Source organism: Pipistrellus kuhlii, unplaced genomic scaffold, assembly GCF_014108245.1.
Source record: "Pipistrellus kuhlii isolate mPipKuh1 unplaced genomic scaffold, mPipKuh1.p scaffold_m20_p_8, whole genome shotgun sequence".
NCBI classification, from domain to species: Eukaryota; Metazoa; Chordata; class Mammalia; order Chiroptera; family Vespertilionidae; genus Pipistrellus; species Pipistrellus kuhlii.
In genome coordinates, this window is record NW_023425584.1 from 33,369,484 (window position 1) to 33,382,934 (window position 13,451).

The 13,451-nt window shown below is 51.9% G+C and overlaps 2 protein-coding genes across 4 annotated transcripts in view; one reads left to right on the top strand and one right to left on the bottom strand.

The window, feature by feature from the left end:
- On the top strand, window positions 1-1,370 carry HIGD2A (HIG1 hypoxia inducible domain family member 2A). Its single transcript, XM_036423438.2, has 2 exons — window positions 1-642; window positions 982-1,370. Exons 1-2 carry the CDS (start codon window positions 489-491, stop codon window positions 1,152-1,154), a joined length of 327 nt encoding a protein of 108 aa, XP_036279331.1. The 5' UTR covers window positions 1-488; the 3' UTR covers window positions 1,155-1,370.
- A 2,445-nt stretch (window positions 1,371-3,815) lies between these two features.
- CLTB (clathrin light chain B) overlaps window positions 3,816-13,451 on the bottom strand; it is a 33,797-nt gene continuing 24,161 nt past the window's right edge. For 2 of the 3 annotated variants that reach the window (XM_036423433.2, XM_036423432.2), the window contains 4 exons: window positions 8,975-9,092; window positions 8,668-8,779; window positions 6,794-6,847; window positions 3,816-4,254 (listed from right to left, as the gene is read on the bottom strand). In XM_036423433.2, coding sequence (XP_036279326.1) covers window positions 4,083-4,254; window positions 6,794-6,847; window positions 8,668-8,779; window positions 8,975-9,092 — 456 coding nt within the window. In that variant the 3' untranslated portion in view covers window positions 3,816-4,082. The remainder of the gene's footprint in view (window positions 4,255-6,793; window positions 6,848-8,667; window positions 8,780-8,974; window positions 9,093-13,451) is intronic. The other variant, XM_036423435.2, reaches the window with a different exon arrangement.

Sequence of the window (13,451 nt, forward strand, 5' to 3'; positions counted from 1 at the left end):
ACATACCCCTCCTTGCCATAAATCCAGGCTCCAGTTTTCCGGTCCAGGAAGTCTGGGTCAAGGGCAGGCCCCGTTTCCTAAAACCCGGCTACCTCACCACCCGATCCGTAGCGCTGCCATCTGTCTAGCATTCCGGTTAAGACGCTCCGGTTAACACTGTAACCGAACTTCCGCCTTCGGGTCTTCCTCTCCGCCTTGGAACATCCCGCTGACCACCGTGCCCGCAACTCAGACTCCGCGCCTTCACTTCCAGCACCTCGCGTAGCGGACTCCTTCCAGCGGGCACGCGCAGGGCTTCGCGGGCTTTCTGGGAAATGTAGTCCTCCCCGAGAGCGCTGCCATGCTGAGTACTACGACTCCCAGAATGCAATAAGCGGATACGCCTGCGTACAACGCTCAGGAAAGTCCTTTTCTCCGCCCCCTTTCATGACTTCATTAGGAGGCGGAGTCTAGTGTCCCCATTTTCTCCAGGTGCGGTTACCCGAGACATGGCGAATCCTCGCCCCATGACTCCTCAGGCACCCTTTGAACCATCGCAGCCCCCCGTTATTGAGGGTTTTAGTCCCACTGTCTTTAGCAATCCGGAAGGCTTCAAGGAAAAGTTCATTCGCAAGACTCGCGAGAACCCAATGGTCCCCATAGGTAAGCGGGCACAGTAGGAACTAAAGATGCAGAGGACGGAGCTCTCGGGGGAAATGAAATAGTGAAGGTCCCGGGACACCGGAATGAGAAGGGACCGGAGAGGTGGCGGAAAGGCCGGGCCGTGATGAACCTGATTGGCGCTGGAGCCGGGCGGGAGTCGAGGGGGCGGACTCTGTAACTTCGGGGACTCTGCTGGGGCCAATCCCTCCAGCCTCTCCCCTTCCGACCCCCCACCCCACCCCACCCTGAAAACCTCAACTCAGGGGGAAAAAAGTCCAAAGCGGGGAGGGGCCGCTGGGGCCGGGCCTGCCACCCCCACCTGCTCTGTACCCTCCTCAGGCTGCCTGGGCACGGCGGCCGCCCTCACCTACGGCCTCTACTGCTTCCACCGGGGACAGAGCCAGCGCTCCCAGCTCATGATGCGCACCCGGATCGCCGCCCAGGGCTTCACGGTGGCAGCCATCCTGCTGGGCCTGGCGATGTCGGCGCTGAAGTCTAAGTCTGGACCCTGAGCCCGGAGAGCCCCGCAGAGATCATTCCCAGCCGCAGGAGCAGCCAACGGCCCTGCCGCCGAACTCATTCCCTCTTCTCCCCCACCGCCCCCGCGTCCGTGGGGAGGAAGCGGCCATTTGATGTTTGTTGCTGGACTCTCTGGTTCGGTTCGGTTTGGGTATTGCATCCTTCTGTTTCTGCCGCTCTTTATCCACTTCCTACTTAATAAACTCTAAGTTTTACGAATTCCTTCTCAATCTCACCCTCAAAATTTTTAGGAGGAAAAAAAAAAAAGACATACTGCAGCGGCCCTTAGAAAAGTAGAGATTCCGGAAAGTGGTAATATATTAAATTAAAAATAAAATAAAAAATAGCCGAAACCGGTTTGGCTCAGTGGATAGAGCGTCGGTCTGCGGACCAGTCAAGGGCATGTACCTTGGTTGCGGGCACATCCCCAGTAGGGGGTGTGCAAGAGGCACCTGATCGATGATTTTCTCTCATCGATGTTTCTAACTCTCTATCCCTCTCTCTTCCTCTCTGTAAAAAATCAATAAAAATATATTTTAAAAAATAATAAAAATTAAAAAAAAAATCCTGCCCTCCGATGAGACTTTTCATGGTGCTGGCGGGGGCAGGGGCTTCGGCCCTCCGCTGCTCCTGCTCCTCGCCCACTCCCACCCCTGAGAGCCCCTGGGACTCCGCTCACCTGGACCCCCTGGCGAGGTGCCTGCAGCATCTAACAGCAGGCGGCTGCGGGGAGCAGCCTGGCGTGTTGGGAAGGAAGCTGGAGCCTGTGGTCGTTGCTATGACCCCGCCTACGCGTGCCCAGTGCTCTGGGCCCGGAGCAAAGAGAGGCAGCGCCCTGACTCCCGCTTTCACGTGCACCTCACGCCGGTGCTCCTGGCTGTGGTCAGCTCTGACGTGTGCACTCCGACCCGGGTTTCTTTCGTGTGCTCCGTCAGCTTCAGCACCAGCTGCAGGCTGCCAGATACGGGAAAGGGAAGACAGCCATTTCTCGAGCCCCAGCACAGCCTTGATTTCTAATTGGAGGCGAGTGACCAGGGCCAGCTAATCCGCTTGCCCCACGATGGCCGCTCAGCCCATTGTGGTGTCCCTGGGCCTCAAGGTCCAAGGAACATAGATTGATGAGGAAGATGGCACTCCTAAGGGGGTGGTCACTTTTTTTTTTCTTTTTTTTTTTTTTCTTTTTTGTAACTGCAGGCATTATTGTATCTCTCCAAAAAGATACATTGAGCCCTAGCGGTTTGGCTCAGTGGGTAGAATATCAGCTTGTGGACTGGAGGGTCAAGGGCTTGTACCTTGGTTGGAGGCTCATCCCTGCTGGTGTGTGTATGTGGGAAGCACCAATTGATGTGCTTCTCTCACTTCGATGTATCTGTTTCTCTCCCTCCCACTTTCTAAAAATCAATTGAACAATATCCTCGGTGAGGATTAACCAAAAAATAAATAAATAATCTAATTTCTCAAAAAAGATACACTGAAGTCCTAACCCCAGCACTTCACATGTGTCCTTATTTGGAAATAGGGTCTTTACAGGGGTAATCAAATTCAAATGAGGCTAAGGTGGGCCCTAATCCATATGACTGGTGTCCTTATAAAAAGGGGAAGTGTGTGCCGAAACCGGTTTGGTTCAATGGATAGAGCGTCAGCTTGGGGACTGAAGGGACCCGGGTTCGATTCCGGTCAAGGGCATGTACCTTGGTTGCGGGCATATCCCCAGTAGGGGGTGTGCAAGAGGCGACCTTCACTCTCTCTCATCTCTGAAAAATCAATAAAATATATTTTTTAATTTTTTTTTTAATAAAAAATAAAAAGGGGAAGTGTGGACAAAGACACGGAGGATGGGCCACGTACAAATGGACCTGGGATTATACTGGTGCATCTACAGGCCAAGGAGCACCTGAGGCAGAGAAGCCGGAAGAAATGCTGAAACACATCGTGCTGTCGGAGGGCCCGTGGCCCTGCTGACACTGAGTCAGATTCCTGGCCTCCGGAAGAGAGACAGTCTCTGTTATGTGAAGTCAGACTCTGTTGTGACAGTTCTAGGAAACTAATAGAGCTGGCAATTAACTCATTTAGAACACTGTGCAGGTCCCAAAGTTTTGAATGTAACCAGTTTTCAGCCTTTGCTGAACAGGAGGAAGGTGTGGTCAATGCTTTTCATCCCACATCCACAGCGGGGCCCCGCTGAAGGAGGGAGAGCGGTGGGCCCTCCCGTGAGTCACAAGGAAGGGGGTTTGGCAGAGGCGACCTTCACGGGCCTCAACCTGACTTAGCCTCCACTGGGGACTTCCGGTCTGGCCTCCCTCCGACTTCACACCCCTTTCCCTCTGGGAGCCTCGGGTCTGGGACTGTGAGAACCGAGTCCTTATCTCACAGGCTTGTCCAAGGATTGGGAAGGATCAGGCTGCAAAAGCATTCTGGGAGAGGTGGTCTTTCTTCCCGGGAGTCGGAGGCAGCAGACACAGGCAGCTAGGGTGCCCACGGCAAGCTGGGTGCTCCTGGGTCCCGAGGGAAGAGCCTCCTCTCCTCCCAGGCCACGCTGGGCAAGCTCTAAGCACAAACCGAACCCTGACCCACGTGTGGCTCCCAGAACAATGAGAACGGTAAAAAAAAAAAAAAAAAAAAAAAAAAAAAAAAAAAAGTGTAAAAAGAATTAGCAACACACCCTTTAAGTCAAGAAAAAAATACATCAGAGGGACAGTCACAATTCTGTGGACTAAGAGGCGGTGTGAGGGGCTGGGACTCAGGGCCAAGAGGGAACGGGGGTGAGAGGGGCGCGTGTTCCCTCCCCAGCCCTGGGAGGCGGGGAGGGAGGGAACGGGCTGTGTGGAACAGCTGCCAGAGGCACTGCACCCTCCTGCCCGCAGCCGCGGCTCCTCAGCCCTGCCCCTGCCCACGCCCTGTGGCCAGGCGGGCGGCAGCACCTAGCGGGACAGCGGTGTCTGCTTCAGGGACATGAGCACAGAACGCAGGCGGGACACGTCTTTGCACTGTTTGCTGCTCTTGGGGTTGAAGTCACACAGCTGGGCCACTTTCTCCCACTCCGTGCCTGGGGTCTCCTCCTTGGATTCCTTCACGAAAGCCTCCTCAGACGCCCTGCGGGTGGAGATAGGACAGAGGTCTCAGAGCTGCCTGCCTTTCCCCCCAACCACTGATGCTTTCCCCGCAACGAGCACGGCTGCTCTGCCCAGCCTGCTCCGGGGTACTTATCCAGAGGTCCCCTCCCCTGCTCTGTGCCCTCTGACCCTGTGCCCTCTGAGGCCCCAGGAACAGCCATAGTTTGGGATTGAGAGCAGGCCTCACCTCCTCAGAGAGGTCTTCCCTTGCCACCCTAAAGTTTCCTCCTGTACCTCCACCCCTGCCCCACCCTCACGCTCTCTGGTCATTACCTCTCCAGCAAGAGTTCCCCACCTGGGGCTCCTGGCACCTAATGGCTGTGGAGGAACTAACGTGGTGTCTCAGCCATTTTCAATGTTTCCAATAACTTGGCAGAGAAAGGACGTTGATTAACTACATAACTAATTGAAGGGCCTGGCTCAGCATTGCCTCAACGTTCTGTGGACCCTGTGTGCTCTCCAGCAAAGAGCTGTGGTCAAACACCCATGGAAAACTCAGTTAAAGGGGACCTTCACAGCCAGACTTTCAAAGCCTTCCATGTGCTCATGTGCATCGGTGGGAAAGTGATGGCGATAGAATCCACCAGATGCCCAGCATGTTTGATGGCAGAGCTCTTTTTAGCCCAGAATGTCTACGGAGCCATGGCATGAGGACGGCTCCATTCAGTTAAGTCTTTGCTTTTGGCTAGAGTCAAGTTAGGGTGACACCTGGGGCTTCTTCATTAGAAGGTCTAGCTGACAGGTATAAAGGCCACTGAGGAAGGAACAATGGAGAAACAAAGTGTAGTCAACACTGTTTCGTGTTGGGCATTATTAAGAGAAAGACATTAAAGGATTCTTAGGTGGAAGGGCTGGGTCTTTGTCCTGTTTGGCTGTCGAGCCAAAGCATGCATGAGCAGGCACCGGCGGGTGGTGGGAGCTCTCCGGTTGGTCCGCACGGGCTGTGCCACGCGTGATCTGGCCCTCCATCCTGAGCGTGCTGTGTGCTCACTGCCTGACCTGTAGAGGGAGGATCCGAGCCTCCACCTTAGTGATCTGAGTGGCTGAGAATCTAAGGAGCTGGCAGGTGTGTGAAGCTTGGGAAGGAGTTGACTGCTGTGCAGGGGGCTGAGGGAAGCTTTCCTAGCAGCTGTCCTTTGGGTCCAGCGGTTCCCTTCTAAACTTGCAGCTCAAAGTGTGGAGGGTGGTCTTCCTGCACGGGCATCACCATGGAGCTCGTGGGGAATGCAGAATCATGGCCTCTTCTCGGTCCTACTGAGTTAGAATCCTCACTTTAACAAGATCCTCTGGTGTCTCACAGGCACGTGGAAATACGGAAAACGCTGGTCTGCACTCTCCCTCTCCGGGACTCCCTTGCATGATCCTTAGGCCATTTTCTCGGGTGAAACAGGAGCAACTAACTACCCCCAGCACCCATGTCCCTCTGCCATCCCCACTCTCCTGCCTTCAGGATCAAGTCCAAGCTTCTTGGCCTGGCACAACAGGCATTTCTGCAGCAGCCCCGAGCGACCTTCTCCACACGCCCCCACGCCACAGTCTACAGCCCCCAGGCCACTAGGTATGTCCTATCTCATCACCTTTGCCCAAGCAACTTCTTCCACCTAGGATGTCCTTCCTCTAATCTTCCCCTCCCCATCCATTCAGTCCTCCTCCCACTTCCTGGTCCAGTTGAAGGTCCTGCTTCTCTGAGGCCTAAGGACCTATGAGGGCTGGACAGCTGGGAGAGTGGATGAAAGGTAGGAGCAAAAGGCTGTCACGCTGAGGTGTCCTGGCACCGTGAGAGAAGAGTTAGCCAGAGGCCTGCCAAGGGTGTGGCCAGCACGCAGACCAGCCAATATTTGGCTGATCTCACACACTCAGCACCGTGTTTTTCCCTTCAGCTTTACAATCCCCAACACAACTCTAGGTGTCGCTGTGAACCAACTGAGGTGACATGAGAGGGAACCTCTACCATCTCTGGTCTAGGTGAGTCACAGTACCAGTTTGGGTAGAAGTTCAAAGGCGGAGGGAGCAGTGCACTTGGGGGTAGCAGAAGGGGATAGGTGTGAGCCTAGCTCTCTTTTTGTACCCCCAGAAAGTGGCACTCAATGATTGCTTTGTTCAACAGCAGACCTCTGCACCCTACCTCTTACCCCCAACAGGCACCTCTTTTTTTTTTTTTTTTTTTTTTTTTTTTTGGTGCCGTGACTTGGATAGCAGGCATCTCTTTGAGAAGGAGTTGGACATCTTTGCCATCCACCCCTCCCACCCGGGCATGGCCAGTGCATTCTTTTCCTTTCTCTGCCTGGATTTAGCCAAGTCACCTCCATGCAGAAAAGACCTCCATAAGCATTTGCTGGAGTGGTGGGGGTGCTGCGCTGATTGGGGATTCACCCCTGCTCTGGTCACAGCCTTCTCCCTGCCCTCGCCCAGCCGCGCTCTTGCACCCCACAAGCAGGAGAATCAAGAAACTGTGCCCGCCACACAGGGGCCTTGCCCTGGCCAGCTCCCCAGCAGAGGAGCAGAGGAGACACACGTACACGTAGCCGATGATATCAGCATCTGGCTGCTGGTAGAATGCTTTGTCAGCGATCCTTAAGGGAAAGGGGTTAGGTGGGGGGAGACGAGATGGCAAGACAGGCAGAGGGTTAAAGAGAAAGAGAGACAGTGTTAGTACCTCCAGCTGGAGAGATGTTAGGAAGCACAGCTCCGGGAGGCTCAACTGGCCACAGCCCAGAAAGGAGAGCAGGATCCTCCACCCGCCCACCCGAGTGCCTTTTCTAAAACTCAGCCCTGATCATAGGACTCCTCCTGTTCACCACCCATGTCTGCCCAACACAGGTACCCTCTCTGCCACCACTCCCAGCCTCCCTGCTGCCTTTCTTTCTTATCATTCTGCCCCCTGCCCTCTTTTTCCTGATGAACTCCTACTCATCCTCCAAAACCCAGATACAAAGGTTCCTCCCCCACAGCATCCCTTGCTTCCTCCTGCAGACGCCCTCCTGCTGAGTTCAGCTGGACACGTGTTTCTCTCCTCTGAACTCAGAGGACACAGACTGGGTTCCTCTTCTCATCTGCCTTCCGGTACCCAGCCCAGAGCCTGGCATGCAGCAGCTTCCTGGACACACGTGTGGCCGCTTCCCAGAATTGGCCTTGCCCTTCCTGGTGGGCCTAGTGATTTGAAGACCAGAGTCTCAAAGGCTGGACTGCTGAGCAGCATCTCTGAAATGCTCTGAGACCATTTCCACAAAGGTGTTCGCTGGTGGCATCGGCTGTCTTTGCTGCTCAGGATTCATTCTGCTTCTTCCAGGAAGGACACCCTGATTGTCCTTTGCAGGATCAAGTTGCCCCAAGTCAGTCCCTGTGGTTTGGGTAGGACTGACCCCATGCCCAACCCAAGGAATGGAGTATTACTTAAGCTGGGTCCCTCCCTCTGGGCCTGGCCCATGCCCCACCAATGAGGGTCAGGTCAAGGACTTATGCTGGAGCTACTGGGAGCAAGAGGTTATTTTATTGTCATTGAAGTTGCCAAGCAGGTGGAGCAGAAGCCTGGAGCTGCTGGTGGCCGCCTTCGCCCCCATCCCAGGTATGTGTCCCGGAGTGAAGGCTCCATCGAGGAGAGAAGAGCTTAAAGATAGTAAAAATGGTGCCAACTGATTTGTTTAAGCCCTTGAGCCCGCTGTGCCTACCGTCCTACTCCTGGCTTTTCAGTTCTACAGGCCACTCGTTTCCATTAGTGCTGAAGCCACACTGGGTCAAAGCGCTACAAGCAAACCCCGTAGCCAGACTGGCTCTTCGCTGCCAGCCAGGAGCGTGCTTTCCGCAGCACTAACCGTGGCACAGAGGGTCCAGGCCGCGCTGCTGGGCCCAGCACGGTCTGGCTCACATCCCAGGGACCTGGGGCCGTCTGCTGGCTGCAGAACTTGTTCTCGCTGTTGTGGTGAGGACGTGAGAGCATAACAGTGAATCAGCCCTTCCAAGTGCAGGGCTCTGAACTCCACAGGCAACCAAGGAAGTAGTCCTGGGCATTCAGCTTCTCTTTCCTCCATGTTCTTGCCACCAAATCACACATTCTCAAGGTGGGTCTCCAATACCATAGCCCCCTCAGGTCCTTATAGCTCCCTATTATCCCTATAGCTCCCTCATGTCTCTTTAGCTCTTCTTATGTCCCCATAGCCCCCTCATGTCCCCACAGCCCCCTCATGTCCCTATAGCTCCCTCCTGTCCCCATAGCTCCTTCATGTCCCCATAGCTCCCTCATGTCCCCATAGCCCCCTCATGTCCCTATAGCCCCCTCCTGTCCCCATAACTCCCTCATGTCCCCATAGCTCCCTCATGTCCCCATAGCTCCCTCATGTCCCTATAGCTCCCTCATGTCCCCATAGCTCCCTCATGTCCCAAAAGCATCTGTTACCGGTTGTTGATCTTGTTCTTTTCCACTTGCTCACTCTGGCGCTGGTTCCACTCCTCCAGGTCCTTCTTGGCCTTCTCCCGCCACTCCTGTTCCGTCACTTTGGAGGCAGCATCTGCAACCCCAACAGGAGAATGAGTGGCAGCTTTCCAGTAGGGATGGGAGGCACACAGCGGCCCCAGCTGCTTCTCCCCTCGGCCCCCAGGGCCCATTCTCATCCAGTTCCCACATTAGAGGGGGTGTGCATACACCTTAAAGTTCCCCACCCCCACCGTGTCCCAAAGCAGCCCAGCCTCAGCCCTGCCCTCACCCAGCTCCTGCAGCCGCTTCCTCTGCTCCTCTCTCCATTTGCGGATGCTCTCGGGCTCCTGTGTCAGCCTGTCGGCCTGGGCAATGGCAGCATAGCCGTCAGCGGGACCGTTAGCCTCCTAGGACAAAGCACACAGCCATGGACCCAGGCCATCCACCTGCCTCCCGGGGACTGCTGCCCAAGGATCAGGACATCCCCTCACATTCTTTATTTTTCTTTTTTATTGGACATATTGGGGTGACACTGGCTAACATAGTTCTACAGGTTTCAGGTGCACACTTCTACAACACATTCTCTGAACATTGTTTTGTGTGTTCACCACCCCGTCAAGTCTCCTTCCATCACCATTTATTTATACCCCACCCCCCTTTTTTTTTTCTTTTTAGAAAAGCAAGCAAGAATTTATTGGCCTCAGCAAAAGCACACTTAGGACAAGAAAGGGCACAGAAGCAGCAGCAGGAGAGCCTAGGCTGGGCTGCTTTGGCTCACTGGGAAGTCAGAGAAAAGGGGCCTTAGAGATAGGTTTGGGGGTAGCAGGGGTGAGTGGCCATTGTCCATTGCTCCCCTGGTTGCAAGTCTTGTGGGTCCCTTGGAGTTTAGGAGATACGGGCCCGTGGGGGAAGGAGAGGGGAAAGAGATGCACAGGTGAGCTCCCTGAAAGGAGAGTGCCCACTGTTATTTTTTGTTTGTTTGTTTTATAATTTATTTTTAGAGAGAGGAAAGGGGAGAGAGAAAGAAACATCAATGTGAGAGAAAAACATGATCAGTTGCTTCCTATACACACACCCTAACTGGGACCAAACCCACACCTTGGGCATAATGCCCTGACTGGGAATTGAACCAGCGACCTATTGATGCACAAGACAATCTCAACCAACTGAGCCACACTGGCCAGGGCTCACCCGCTAATTTTTTTTAAAGATATTTTTATTATTTTTTAAAGTATATTTTTATTGATTTCAGAGGGGGAGAGAAAGAAACATTAATGAGAGGAATCATCGATCAGCTTGCCTCCTCCATGCCCCCTACTGGGGATCGAGCCCTGACGGGAAATCAAATTGTGTAATCTCCTAGTTGATAAGTCAACACTCAACCACTGAGCCACACTGACCAGGCTCAAGCACTATTTTTAATAAATTTTAGTGAATAGGCCATATGTTGGGGGGGAAATAGTAATTTCACAGACATAAATAAATATTACATATCTATAACTATAGTTTACATATATATTTAAATCCAAGAGTTACCACTCATAAACAATGTTCAGCAAATGATTAACATGTGATCCACTTGGGGAAGGTAAGAGATCAACTGAAGGACTTGTATGCATGCATATAAGCATAGAGAGGCCAGGGGAAGGTCAATGGGGGGAAAAAAGAAGGCATAGGTGCTACTATTCATAATACTTTAAACAATAAAATAAAATAAAAAGAACAGAAAAGAAACATGTGATCACACTGAATGGTGCGAAGGAATTGGTTCTGTTGTCCCTGGCATGAGCTTCTGCAGCAGTTTTAACTCGTGCCAGCAATGTTCCGACAAGCACTGAGCCACGCCCCAGCCTTGTTTACTCGCAGTGACCGGTGAATGCACGCTTTACTAGACTTACTCAGTATACATTTAAAATTATAGCACTATTATAGAAAACTTTTCTGTGAAATTAAACTTTTCATACATACTTAATTTTTTAAACTTTTTAAAAAAATATATTTTTATTGATTTCAGAGAGGAAGGGTGAGGGAGGGAGAGCAAAACATCAATGATGAGAGAGAATCATCGATCAGCCGCCTCCTACATGCCCCCACCTAGAGATCAGGCCTGCCACCGGAGCATGTGCTCTGACCGGGAAGAACGGGACCTCTTGGTGTGAGGGGTGACGCTCAGCCCACTGGGCCACACCAGCCAGGGTGTTCATTTTTTCTTTTGTTTCCCCTGCCCAAGGACATATATCAGAAAACACATTACTATAAGGTCTGAGATTTTGCTGCTTGTTTTCTCCTACAACTTTTATAGTTTAAAACCATAAAACGACCTCAAACAATCTTACATCTTAAACAACTTCACACCCTCTGTGTCCTTTGCACTTGCTGTGCCCTCTGCCAGCAAGCCTCCCCCTTGTGTGACCCTGGGCAAATCAGAGTGCCCACCCCTCGGGGCTGACATAAGAACGAAATGAGCCCCTAGCCTGGTTTGGCTCAGTGGATAGAGTTTGGCGAACCGAAAGGTCCCAGGTTCGATACCAGTCAAAGGCATATAACAAGGTTGTGGGCTCAGTCCCCAGTAGGGGTCATGCAGGAGGCAGCCAATTAATGGCTCTCTTTCATACTAGTAATTGATGTTTCTCTCTCTCTCTCTCTCTCTCTCTCTCTCTCTCTCTCTCTCTCTCTCTCTCTCTCTCCTCTTCTCTTCTCTTCTCTTTCTCTCTCTCCCTCTCCCTCCCTCTCTAAAATAAATTTTTTAAAAACACAAACAAAATATCAATTTTTTAAAAAAGAATAAAAGGAGTTCACAAAATGTCAAGAATTTCTTTTTTTTTTTTAATATATTTTTATTGACTTGAGAGAAGGGACAGGTAGAGAAACATCAATGATGAGAGAGAATCATTGATTGGCTGGCTCCTTCACACCCCCTACTGGGGATTGAGCCTGCAACCCAGGGCATATGTCCGAAATACTTTGGTCCACAGGCCAATGCTCTATCCACTGAACCAAACCAGCTAGGGCAAAATGTCAGGAATTTCTTTTCTTTTTCTCTTTTTTAAAAAATATATTTTATTGATTTTTTTTTTACAGAGAGGAGGAGAGAGGGATAGAGAGCTAGAAACGTCGATGAGAGAGAAACATCAACCAGCTGCCTCCCGCACACCCCCTACTGGGGATGTGCCCGCAACCAATGTGCATGCCCTTGACCGGAATCGAACCTGGGACCCCTCAGTCCACAGACCAACGCTCCACCACTGAGCCAAACTGGTTTCGGCAAAATGTCAGGAATTTCTAACAATTCTTGGCACACAGTGAGTCCCTGTGTTCTTAACATTAAAACTAATCTCTTGCAGTTTTATTTACCAATCATACATACACAATCCAAAATGACCTCACTTTATGTCTACTTGTCCATTGTCTTTCTCCTCCATCAGAATGCCACTCGGTGACAGGGACCTTATTTGTCCTGTTCACTGCTGTCTCCTCAGCACCCAGCACGGTGCCTGGCGCATAGTAGATATTCCAGACATATTTGCTGAATGACCAAGCAGCCGAGATAAGCAGATGACCACAGCTAGGAATGTGGTAAAGAACTTGGAGTCTGCAGCCAGAATGTCTGGGTTCAAACCTCACCTCTGCCGCTTACTAGATGTGCATGTAGCCAGGGCAGGGTGCTTAAGGTTACTTTCTGGGCCTCGGTTTTCTCATCTGAAATGGGAATAATAATAAAACTGCCTCTAAGATCTGCTGTAAGGACTTGGTGCAACAATATTTGTAACACAGAAGAGTGAATAGTAATTGTCATTATTATTATTATTCTATTCCCATTTTATAGAGGACACTGAGGCCAGGAGAAAAGGCATGATGTATGACAGAGCCTCTGACTCCTAGACCAGGGCTCTGCCCACTGCTCCACCCCTCCTGTCAGAGGCAGGGAACGCCAAGAGTTGGGGTTGAGAGCTCAGCCCACTGGGATGTGGCTCCCCTCCGTTCCAGCCAAGCCTTTTACAATCCAGCCCCATCTCCCGCCCGCCCCCCCCCACTCTGGCGTTCGGCACGCCCCACGCATTCCTGTGTCCACACATCCCACCCACTCCTGTGGCTGCTTTTGCTTTTGGCCTGGAATTGTCTTCCCTCCCTTTTCCAGATGATTACATCTTACTCCATCCCACGAGTTTCCAGCTCAAATGTCACAAGCTCTGGGATAGCTTCCAACCCCCAGCAGATTTCATACCCCTTCCCCTCTGTGCTCTGTCACAGCCTTCGCCTTCTAGGGATCTTGTTACTCTTTTTAAAGATATGTGTAATGTGTATATATTTTAAATATACTTTCTTATTGATTTCAGAGAGGAAGAGAGAGGGAGATAGAAACATCAATGATGAGAGAGAATCATTGGTCAGTTGCCTTCTGCAGGCCCCACACTGGGGATCGAGCCCCCAACCTGGGCATGTGCCCTACTGGGAATTGAACCATCGTCTGGTTCATAGGTCAATACTCAACCACTGAGCCAGGCTGGCCAGGCTGTGTGTGTGTGTGAGTGTGTGTGTGTGTATCTTATTGATTTCAGAGAGAGGAAAGAGAGATAAAAATATTAGTGATGAGAGAGAGAATCATTCATCAGCTGCCTCCCCACACTGGAGGACGAGCCCACAACCTGGGCATGTGCCCTGACTGGGAATGGAACCGTGACCTCCTGGTTCAAAGGTCGACACTCAACCACCAAGCCACGCTGGCTAGGATTGTTCGTAACTTCCTCAGACACTCTTCAAAGCTG

Bases quoted from the DNA above. Each gene is read 5' to 3' on its own strand.
- HIGD2A (XM_036423438.2), top strand. From the start codon at position 489: ATGGCGAATCCTCGCCCCATGACTCCTCAGGCACCCTTTGAACCATCG. The intron at 643-981 runs GTAAGCGGGCAC...TACCCTCCTCAG, and splicing joins GAACCCAATGGTCCCCATAG to GCTGCCTGGGCACGGCGGCC.